Raw genomic sequence first — 12,498 nt, forward strand, 5'->3', positions numbered from 1 at the left:
TGAAGGCAAACACTAACTGGAATTTAGTATTAATCAAGCGGAAGCTTACTTTTGCCAACACAATTAAGGGGTTACTTAAAGGTCAAACCAATATTCAAGTATAATACTTGAACCAAACCAAAGCAATATAATGGAAGTCTTAACTGTCCAAAATATAGGAAAATTACAACCAAATCGAAATAAGTCCAAAGTTCACATGACATCCTTAAAATAGTCTAAATCTAAACTAACAGTCTCTCAAATAAAATAACGAGATCTAAACAAAGGGGAGTCATACTCCAACTCAGGTTCATCTTCCGCTCGCATATCCATTCTCCGTCGAGGTGCCATAGGGGTTTACTCTAAAAACAAAACCATTGGAAAAACATACAAAGCATAGTATCAGCAAAAAGGCTGAGTATAAACACACTGGTGTCCGTCAAACAAGTTATTGAAACCTTTTTTTTTTTTTGAGTAAATTCATTTTGAAATATGCTTTTTCATTTGATAAATCATATTATGATTCAAATCCAGTTCAATGGCTCTATAGTCATTTCAAATTCTCATTTTTCATCATAAATCATAAGATCTCAATGGATCCAAATCAATTTCAAACTCATATCATAAGTTTACATGGGTACTCTGTGAGTCATCCTGTGACTCGTTTGGTAGTCGGTCTACCGTCCGCGACATGTCCGGCAAGTGTAACACAATGGTATTGTGAACAATACGCGCTCAGCATTGGTGAGCCGTTTAATCATGCACACAACATTTGCTGTGGCATATGTACCCGCCATTTAGGCTAAAACATTTTTTTGTACATAATATATATCTTGTAATCTTAATAGCATTTGAAAGTCAAAAATATTAACTTTTTCCATATGATAAACATCTTTTATTTGCACATAGCAAAACATACTTTATTTGCAACTTAGCAAAATCAAATCATAATATTTCCCACATGGGTAAAACATGCTTAGCATAATCATATCATTAAACATAACCTTTGTATTATATTGGGGCATCACTAGCATGTATGGAAATGCATCGTAACAAAAAGTAATTAAAGTTCAATATGATTTTTTTTTTTTTTAAGGAAACCACTAAAATGTTTCGTTTCAATCCTTCTCAAAGTAAATATAACTAAAAGGGTTTTGAAATTCATTCAAAACAACTAGAATATGATTCATAAGTCTATAAAATCCTTACGACAGAAGATTTCATAAAACACTATTTTCTTAAATACGAGATAGTTTTGCAGGTATTAAAATCGGTAATTGATTTACAAAGTACATATTAATTCTCCAACAAGGCCCAAATTAATCAAGTCATTATAATACCTTATTTAAAATGAATTTAAGGTTGTCCCATCAGATTATAATTGGTTATGCGAATTTATAACGATCTTACAATTATTTTCGACAATTTGGGTATTTACCGTTATTTAAATGGTGTCTTAAATCCGTAAAATTTATAAACCATCTAATTTAAACTTAATTTATACTATGAGGCAGTAGGTTATTAATATAAATATAATTTTTTTTTATATAGGTTTATTTTTACCCAAATTTAATTAACAATATTACATTTTTTAATAAATAAACATTTTCCATTAATTTGATAAATTAGTAAATAATTAATAATTTATTTTATAAAATTATACCAAAGTCCCAGAAGTCATATAACATGTTTATTAGGCCATTTGAACTTATAAAACTCATGTATGATGTTTTATTATTTGTATAGACATTTTATCGATAAATAAAATAAAATAGCTTTAAAATTATTTGAGTCCGATTAAAATATTATAAAAAAATTATATGATATTCCAGAAGCTATTTTAAGGAGTATAAAATTTTAAATAACCATTAAAAATCATGTGGAGTATTTTTAATAATTAATATCGTTATTTGACCGATAAACCGAATAAAATTTATTTAAGTCCATATATGGTCACGAAAATCCATATAAATTTTTTAACATGTATCTACTGATTATATAAGTGTCTCAAAAAATTTTCATGTCCAAAAGACGTCATTTAGTATTTTTTTTATATTTTACCGTTTTCAAACTTACCGATTATTAATAAACGAGTAAAAATTATTAAGGTCCTTAAATGTCAACGAAATCTTCCCAAACTTTTACCAATTTTACCCACTGTCCATATAAGTATGTGATAAAAATTTCAAGTCCATATGTCTTTGTTTGGTAATTATTTTATATTTTATCATTTTACAATTTACCGTTAAACAATTTAACGATTATTCAAAAATTATAAAAAAAATTCAAAACTAAATATATTCTGGCCAAATCTTGTTGGAGACATTACAATATGTTTTTATTAATTATTTTTGATGATGAAGAGTTCATCTAATACCATGTTTTATAATAAGAGTATTTAACACCTTAAAATCCATTAAAATATCAATTTAACGAATAATCTCAACAAAAAGTATCCAAGAAATTTTCTTAACATATGGCTACTGAAAATTTCTCTTAAAATGAATTTAAAATTTTTTCAAATTCATATAATCATTTCCATCACAATAACTTTCACAAAGTAGTGTTAAACATGCCTTTAAACATACAATAATTTATAAAATCAACATGCATGATGCCCACAATAATAATACATGTAATAAATTATTCCATACTCAAATTTATCATTTTCACATCATTTTTCAAGATTTAAGAACTTCACTTTGGGAATTTTTTTTTTTTTTTTTAAAAGAAGTTTATACACAAACTTTCCCAACTTGTTCTTAAATCCTTTAAAAATCACCCCATGTGACATACCTCGACTCCAAGCCTATATAATTATTCCGTAAGCTCCCACGTAAGCTTCTACGCGTTCTTAGAAGTGGTTCTAACTTTGGGTCCTTGCCCTTCAAGTCTCAACTCCAACTCTTCAACTAAACCTATTGCATTCATCCAAAAATCAATAATAATTTTGGATTTCTAATATGCACTTAACTTTTCCTAGTTAGAGTTGTTAGACTAATACTTGTGATGATTTTAACATATTTGGAGTATACTTATTATGTTGAGCAACATAATTAGTTAAGTCCCATAATTTTACTTGAATCCTTTAAGTAACAAAATTTATATGTTTGTAGAAATACATCTTCTTACTTTCTATTATGGCCTATTTTTATAGATTTATAAATGATGATTTTCTTAGTTTAGAGATAAAATATTCATTTCATAATGATCTTAGTTTATAGAAAGATTCATGTAAAAAAAAATATTTTACATGAACAAGTTTTAACAAAAACTAGTGGAATAAAGAAATGAACATAACTTACTCTATACTTGGTGGATTTCTTCAAGTTTGGTGTCTATGGAAAGCTCTTAAGATGAAGATTATTTTTATGGGAGATTTGAGTTTATAAACATAAATTTTCAGAAGTTTTAGATGGGTTTTTGAAGAAGATTTGATGAGAAAATAAGGTGTTTTTGCTAGAAATTGTAAGATTGAACTTCAACTTTGCTTATGGATGAAATAAGGAGTAAAATGAAGAGTGAAAGAAGGTTGATGGAGCTGAAAATATGGACAGCAAATATGTCTTGATTTATTATGTTTGCATGCTTGTTATGATGGTGTTTTTGGGTAAGAACAATAGGGGCTTTGGGTAGAGAGTTTGGTGGAGTGTGCAAGTGAGTTTTGGGGCTAAAAGAGGGCTAGTATGACAGCTAGGGGCTGCTGTTTTGGAGCTGGTTTGGAGTGCTTTTTGTCCTCAATTTGGTCTATTATGGTATAATAAAGGTTTATCTAAGATAGTTTAAAGTTTGGGTAAAAATTGTTGTACATGTAACAAGTTATGTGACTTGTACTTCATGTTTAAAAATCACTTGTATATGTGTGAAATATTTAATTTACTCCCATCATGGTTATATAATATGCTTGGGTAATAATTAAATTTTTTTTTTTTGAACTGTTATGGGTAGTTGCTCAATTTTAAGTTTTTACCTCCAAAGTTTACGTTACTTGTTTCGATTCATAATCATGTTACGAATTAACAAGTTTCTAATCATCGTAGAGATTTTTTTCAAATTACTACCATCACTAATTAAATTATAATTAGTAACGAACAAATATATAAGAAAAATTAGGCGTTAAAAACGACTAATGAAATAATCTAATAATACGACTGTTTCAAAAGCGGTCAATTTTACCCCCAGAAGATGAGAGCCCTGCATAGAGAGGAATTGATTAGCACTGTTGCTTGGAGAATCAAAAACTCCCTGCAGAAGAACTACAATAGCCAAAACAAAGGTTGGGATAAAATAATAGATTCGATGGGTACAAAAAGAATAGGGGCATGTAAGTAAACAGCTAGGCATCAGGGCAAGAGAGACAACTAAAAAGACTTTTACTAGTCTAGAATGTGAATTTGGCATCTCCAACTATTCATATCCCTAGTCAGGTCCTCGGAGAGGTGCAGTTCACTCAAGTCGTCCTTAATTTTCTCAACCCACGTTTTCTTAGGTCTTCCTCGACTCCTCTTACCCTCCACTATAATGGTGTCTATCTTTCTGACGGGAGCCTCTAATGCCTTTCTTTGCACGTGCCTATACCATCTTAGTCTATTTTCTCGCATCTTAGCAGATAGTGGAGCAACCCCTAGCTTCTTTCTGAACTCTTGATTTTTTATCTTATCCATCATCGTTTTACCGCACATCCACCTCAGCATTCGCATCTCTGCTACTTTCATCTTTTGTTCGTGGATCTTCTTTATGGGCCAACACTCTGACCATACAACAATGCTAGCCTAATGGCAACTTTGTAAAATTTACCTTTCAGTCTAGCCGGAAACTTCTTATCACATAACACTCCGGTGGCTGCTCGCCATTTAAGTCAACCCGCTCGTATACAATGTGTTACATGTTCATCAATCTCCCCATTACTTTGAATAACAGATCCTAAACACTTGAACTTGATCGTCTTACCATATAACATAAGTTTGTCAGAATTAGTTTAATATACATCACCTTGTACACAGAATTGTGAATTTGCCCCTATTCATTAATGTGTAGCTCGAAAATTTTTCAATGATTTCTATAAAAAAAATCAATTCAACTAAAAATTTAAATTGATAATTAAGATTTCAAAATATATTAACTTTTCCATCATTTTCAATAGACATTTAACTTTAGTTATGAGAATAGTCTATGCAATAGCTCAATATCTGTTACCAAATACTTCCTCCGAACAATCATACTAACAAGTAGAGTCCTTTATAAGTCCTTTTATAAACCGCTTAATTTTAATTATAGTAAAGCTTATTTTTAACCCGATTTTTACGAAACCAAATAGAGCCCAACCCCTTAAATATCTCTACTTGCAACACTTTTTTAGATTGACCATTTCAAATTATTATGTTCGCACTTAATTAGCACTAAACCAAGAACTCTAGTGATTAATCCTAACATAGACAAGTTGTAATTAATTAAGATACCAAAATTAAATGTGGCAACTGAATCTTTACGACAACAAATTAAGGTACGAGGTGAAACATGTTCTTCATGCAATCCTTAATAAAAACACGTGTACACCCACGTGGCACTATCAGTCTTCCTTAAAACACAATTTTTCTCTTCACTTTCTTACACCATTCATTCTCTTTTCTTCCTTGATAATCAATAAAAATACAAAAATGGCAACAATGGCGGACCGGGTCTCGGATCGTGATCGTGATACCAGACTAGACCCGAGTCGGGTCCATGTCCATACAACCACAACATACCCATCTTATGTCGGGCCAAAATCTTCATGGACGGGCTCATGGTCATCAACCAATGAAACGGGTCGGGCTAGCGGCCCATCAACCTCTCAAATTGTAGCTCTCATAACACTTGTTCCTCTTAGTGGGACCCTCCTTTTCTTGGCGGGTCTTACACTTTTGGGATCCATCATTGGGCTTTGTGTTACCACCCCACTTTTCATCCTTTTCAGCCCGGTGATTGTCCCTGCTGTTCTTTTATTGGGCCTTGCTGTAACGGGGTTTCTTTCCTCGGGTGCATTCGGGTTAACAGGTGTGTCTTCTCTGTCTCGGGTCGTGACATATCTTCGCCAAGCGGGTCATAATGTACCCGATGATTTGGACTATGCTAAAAGGCGTGTGGCTGATATGGCGGCGTATGCGGGTCAGAAGACTAAAGATGCGGGCCAGACAATTGAGAATAAGGCCCGTGAAAGTGGGACTACTCATACGACTACGGGTGCTACTGCCAGGACTTAAATGAGGAGTTTTGGGCCTGGTTCAAATAGTTGGGCTTTATGGGGCCCTTTTTTTAATGCGTTATGTAATAATTAAAATAATTTTAAGATTTTAATGTATGTTTAAGGTTAAATGTTGATCTTACTCGTGTATGGAATATAGACTTGTAGTTTTTTTTAGTTATATAAGTTCATTGTATTTCTTGGAATGTTAAGAACTTTACCTCTTTCCAACAAAGTATGAGATGGCCTCATGAGACTCATTCATCTACTTAATTAGCTTAATTTTCTAAGTGATCACATTAAGAGTTAATTGGTCATATTTAGGTTATTAGTAATTTCATTTTAGAATTGTAAGATTATAATGGGTCATTTTGAACTTATTAAGTAATTATTTCGTTATGGTATTATGGATTGTAATGAACTTTTAAGAAACGAAAAGAATAGTACTCTCCCCAAAGTTGATATTAACAATCGGAGTATAAAATAAATTTAAAAAGTTGATATTAAAAATTATAAAAAATTGATATTAACAATCTTTATAGTATCCTTAAAGGATGAATTAAAACGTTACTCTTGATTTCAAATCAAAATAGTTATCTACACCGTGTTTTTGCCGAACGTCCTTTAAAATTCGATGTTATATTATAATGCAAAGCATCTAAATTCTAGACCTTATTGTTAAAATAAAGAATATATAATGTTATTATTATAAATGCAAAGCATCTAAATTCTAGACCTTATTGTTAGAATAAAGAATATATAACAATATTAAGTTAAGTTGATTTTTTAACATGGTATTAAAAGAGGTCACAAATTCAAACTAAAAAAAATTTGATTGCTAAAGAGATAGAAAAATTAATTAGAAAGTAATGAAAAATGGAGAAAATAGTAATAAGTTACCTTTTTTTCAAGTATAAATTTACCCTTTTTTTATTCGATCTCTTTTAATTTACTCATATTCTACCTCTATCATAATTATTTAAATAACTTTATTTGCATCTCTAATTACCTTTGTTATATTAGTTTGATTTTTTTCACTCCATTAAATATTTTCCTTCAATTCATAAAGTGAAATATTTAGCGTCAGGTATAAAAAGAGTATGTGTCTCATCAATAATTTTAGCCAAGAGAGAGGTGTTAAAATATATAACATATGCTAAAACCTCAACTATCAGCTTAAGATTGATATTTTGATTGAGTAAGTTTTTTAGCATGTACATATACTACCACAATAGTGCGAAAAAACCATCTAATGACAAGGCCGAATATTTCAACTAAATAAGGAGTATTTATTTTGAAAGACAAAAACTAGAAGTAGATAATATATTTGAAATGCGAAGTGGGAACATTACATAACTTACATCAAGAATTTACATTTTCACAACCCCACTCCAATTGCAAGCCCATTAAAACGATTCTTTGAGGAAAAAAAGTACGCAATACCTTTACATATAATAATACAAAAAGATACAAACAAGGTAGAAAAATAAAGATAAATAGTGAGGGAAAAAAAGACACTTTAAAAACTTGTTCATCAAATTGCTGAAAATGGGTGGATAATCCAATCAATTATTGCATCAACCCATGATCATGATCGTCATCAATTTCTTCTTACCTTGATTTGAAGGGAATCGCCCTAATGATCACTTGGTGGTAAAGTGCTGCAAGTATTGCTCCAATGAATGGCCCTACCCAGAATACCCACTGCATTCGACAAGTTAATTTATTAGCAAGATTAATATATTAGAAAAATTCTTGCAAGATACAGTCTCTAAAAAGACCATCTCTAATTTGATCAGCTCATTATCATCTTTTAATTTAGTTAAATTTTAATGGATTGGACTTAAAAAGACGTCTCTCAAAAATACAGTCTCTCAGGAGACTAGCTGGAATATATTATAATATAAATCCCGAGACTCCAAACACCAGAGGAATTCGGGGCACATTTGATTAAAAACCTATAAATATTAAATTGATTCCACACAAATATAAAGGCGAACATTCGTCCACCTTATACCAGTATACTGATTCACCCATGATAACCACCGATTTAAGCCTTCGTATTTTTTATTTATAATGAGGCTTGGCTTGTTTATTAGAGGGAAAACAAAACATGATTATATCCATAAATTTTGTTTTAGTATTAAAATATAATGATATGATTAAATTAATGTATTTCTTAATCATATTTAATTAGTAGGTAAACAATTACCTCAACTCAAGACATCATCATTCTAACCAAAAATTCCTTTATTCAATGTTCAAATAAAACTAACTCACATATTGTATCAATTCATAATGGTAGGGAATATTGAGTGGGATAATGTTTGTTGCAACATCTGATTTTTCATGGAATTCAATACACTATTTTAATTCTTAATATCTATAGTTACGTATAATAAAAATTTATAAAAATTTAGATATTAATAATCTTTACATTGAGACGAATCAAACAAAAACTCACTTGACTATGTTTTAACTTATAGATTAAAACTAATCACAAAATAAGAATGATGAATGCATATTATTATTTTTGCAATGTTGCAAGTAAATCGAAATGGAGGAAGTATAATGTTCATATAGAGGGGTTAGGTTGCCAAGCTGTAAGCGGAACCCATGGATTTCTTTATGCTTTAAAATGATCAACACATACATATAATAAGGCTATGATGAACATATTTTATTTACCTTATCTCTTTAGCTTAGAAAATCTTAAATATATTTTATATTCTTATTGCTATTTCATACACAAAAAAAACAACTAATATAACACACAGATTTAACGTGCTTCATTAACAAGATGTTAGTTATATCTACAGGCAAAACGAGAACAGATTTAACATGGTTCACTAACAAGATGTTAGCCAATTTTGAACCAAAGTTGTTTGGACTTTGAAGAAAATTTGAAAACTTTACCAACTAAAAATAACTAAACCCTTCTCATCCATCAATGCGAAGTCTCGTGATATGTTTTATACTCTATTAGTTAGTGTACTATGGACGAGTATAGAAATAATTGAATGGTAAGGATTAAAACTTACATGGTCATTCCATGAGTTAAGGTGTCTGTTGTAGATGATGGCAGTTCCAAGAGACCTAGCAGGGTTGATACCGGTTCCAGTAACAGGGATGGTGGCCAAGTGAACCAAGAACACAGCAAATCCAATTGGCAGGGGAGCCAAAATCTGTAACATTTCATTCATTTCAAACAACATAGTCAATAATAGTATCTAATTTAAGGGGCACTTTGCAGTCGAACTGTTAAATTAAGCTGGATTTATTTTAAATGCCAGCATATTAACAGGGAAATACAAAATACACACTTCATAAGCCAAGGACATATATTCCATCTCAAAATCACAAGACAATGGAAAGAAGGGCTCCAATAATTTATGAAATGTACACGCCATCTTCAATTTATCGATGTAGGATGAATCATCCCAACACGAACACCTTGCATATACTCAAAACAAGAGATGTTCATTCGGGTCGATTTCAGGTTGGTTTAGAATCAGATCTTGTGTCCACATTGATTTTTATATAGTTTAAAATTTATTTTGAAATGGGGTCAAGTCCGGTTCGGTTACAAGGTCGGATGGATATTAGGTCGTCATGTCTGTTTTGAAGACCTCTACTCAGAACAATAAGCTGCAATAATCAGATGAGATATTGTTGTGATTTACTTACAGGAACATGGGAGTCCCTAGCGCTTCGCTTGGCGTCAGTGGCGGAGAAGACGGTGTAAACGAGGACGAAAGTGCCAACAATCTCAGCACCAAGGCCATCACCCTTGGTGTAACCAGGGTGAACATAGTTGGCTCCACCGCCGAGGGCTTGGTAAGGGGTTGGTTGGAAGCCCTTGACAACACCAGCACCACAAATGGCACCCAAACATTGCATGATCATGTAGAAAATTGCCCTTGTCAATGACAATTTCCTTGCCAAGAACAATCCCAATGTCACAGCTGGGTTAATGTGTCCTCCTGTATTTTATCATACAATTTTATTCATTAGTCATAAATTTTCTAGAGCCATAATGAATCTATATACTATCATACACGAAAGAGAAATCAAGATTAACGAGTCATGTTTTCGACTCTCATGTCACTCATCTTTCTCCTTGCACGCTCTCAACCATGGGCGGTTCTAAGCACATTTCAAATGCCCAACCACTCAAAATCCCAAAAATTAAGACCCTAAATTAGTTCTAAAATGCCTTTTTTTTACATTATTAAGTTTTCACTTTTTATAAAATCATTATTATGAGATTAATTTATTCATTATAGTTTGTAATTAAAACTATTTTAATCTTTGATCCGATTTTCAGGCGTAAGGGTCCCATTTCATAAGAAATTGAAGAAAAAATAGGGCCTCCCTCAACTATGGCATTCCTCAACTATGGCATTCCTCTAACTTTGTGCGGAAATAGTGGGTTGATGACACTAACTACCAGTTTATGATTATGTTTTGATGCAATTTTTAACCTAAACAAAAGCTTTAAATACAATTATCTCTCAACTATAGTTATTAATTGATGGAATTTTATCCAAAATCTATGTTGAAATCACAATAATATTTGATATTTCCCAAAAAGCATTTACCAATTACCACCATAATTAACCATTCAATCAAAAAATCTAATTAACCGCAAGTATATAAAACTAAGTCGGGACAATTCATCACATAAATACGAAAATACCCTTCAGTTAAGAGACTCTTTTAAAACATAAATACGAAAATACCTTTAATTAAGAGAACAGCTCATTAAAGCTTTATTAGCAGAATCATAATTAGCAGGCACACACCAGGCACACGTGAGCTAGGCCCACAAACCCACAGAGCATTGACATCTATACACACTTAACGACACTTCACTTTCCCAAAATCATAATTAGCAGAATTATTCAATATCCAAGTCTACACATCACTATATTTCAAATTTTCAAGCTAGAAAAAAGGTTTAGAAAAAGAATGAAAGAAAATACCAGAAATTCCAGCGGTACAGTAAACAAGAGCAAAGATCATTCCACCAAAAGCCCAAGCAATACCCTGAACACCAACAGTTTGACACTTATTGGGAGCACGAGCATACCCCATAACAGTCAAAATACTTACGTAAAGAAACAAGAAAGTAGCGATAAATTCTGCAATTCCTGCTCTGTAAAATGACCATGATGTCAATTCACCAGGTTCAAATAATGGCGCTGGTGGTGGTTCTTTGTAATCTCTGTCTTGTGCTACTGTTCCTAACCCTTGTTTTTCTGAGAATTTGTTCGCTCCTAGTCTTACATCTTCTTCTCTGCCCTCCATTTTTTTACAATTTTTCTGGTCTGGCTTTTGATTTGAGTTTCTGGTTTTAGGTTTTTGATTTGAGTTTCTGGGTTTAGCTTTTTGATTTTTGATTTGGGGGTGAATGAGTAAGTGTATGTTGGATGATAAGGATGGAGGATTTTTATAAGGGAGAAGAGTTTAGCTAAACGCCATTGGGTTATAATTTGTTGTAAGTGGGACCTACTAAATTGGGTTTATTTATTATTATTATTCTTATCTTTGGACCGTCCATTAATATGCTTAATTAATTAATAATCATCATATACTCTTGTTATACCACATTACATGTCTTCTACTCCCTTCTTTTTTTTTTTTTATTCTCATTTACTTTTTAATGTAAATTTTTGACTCTTAATAATTCTAAATACGCATTGTAAAAAATATATAGTAAAATAATAGGAGTATAAATTAAGACAAATCTAACGAAATCTGACATGGATATATTTTATCATCTATATAGGTCTTAAAAATAAATTTATCTCTCTAAAATAATTCTAAATGAAAAAAACATTAAGAAACAGACGAAATATAATAATTGTATCATTTCGGTTTGGCATAAGTAGTAAGAAAATTGAAAGAAAATGATCAATTGATAGCAAAATTTCATTATTTATGAAAAAAGTGTAAATTTAATGAGGTGTAGGTTATGAATAAATTAAGTTATAGGTAAATTAGACAATTAATAAGTTATTTTTTGACATAATATTTATGTGTCAAGTAATGTGAAACGTATGCAAAAGAAAAATATAGAAAATAATATGAAACGGGTCGGAAGAACTTATATAATTCTTTTTAAAAAATTGAGTGTAAGACCAAATTATGTTACGAGCAAGTTATAAGATAATTAATTTTTCTTGTAGGTAGTTAGTCATACCCATGTCATATAGATGAAAGTGATAACTCTTAACTACTAGGTTAACCTATAATTGGGTGTAATGAAAATGATATTTAGATAGTTTTTTTTG

At 31.2% G+C, this 12,498-nt stretch overlaps 2 protein-coding genes across 2 annotated transcripts; one reads left to right on the top strand and one right to left on the bottom strand.

Annotated features, from left to right (window-relative positions):
- Window positions 1–5,588: 5,588 nt before the first annotated feature.
- LOC130803024 (oleosin 16.4 kDa-like) lies at window positions 5,589–6,437 on the top strand. The gene has a single exon (XM_057667171.1). It carries the CDS (start codon window positions 5,637–5,639, stop codon window positions 6,219–6,221), a length of 585 nt encoding a protein of 194 aa, XP_057523154.1. The 5' UTR covers window positions 5,589–5,636; the 3' UTR covers window positions 6,222–6,437.
- A 1,065-nt stretch (window positions 6,438–7,502) lies between these two features.
- LOC130803023 (probable aquaporin PIP1-4) lies at window positions 7,503–11,712 on the bottom strand. The gene is made up of 4 exons (XM_057667169.1): window positions 11,188–11,712; window positions 9,890–10,185; window positions 9,244–9,387; window positions 7,503–7,906 (listed from the first exon to the last, which is right to left on the bottom strand). Exons 1-4 carry the CDS (start codon window positions 11,510–11,512, stop codon window positions 7,814–7,816), a joined length of 858 nt encoding a protein of 285 aa, XP_057523152.1. The 5' UTR covers window positions 11,513–11,712; the 3' UTR covers window positions 7,503–7,813.
- Between the last annotated feature and the right edge of the window lie 786 nt (window positions 11,713–12,498).

Source organism: Amaranthus tricolor, chromosome 16, assembly GCF_026212465.1.
Source record: "Amaranthus tricolor cultivar Red isolate AtriRed21 chromosome 16, ASM2621246v1, whole genome shotgun sequence".
Taxonomy (NCBI): domain Eukaryota; kingdom Viridiplantae; phylum Streptophyta; class Magnoliopsida; order Caryophyllales; family Amaranthaceae; genus Amaranthus; species Amaranthus tricolor.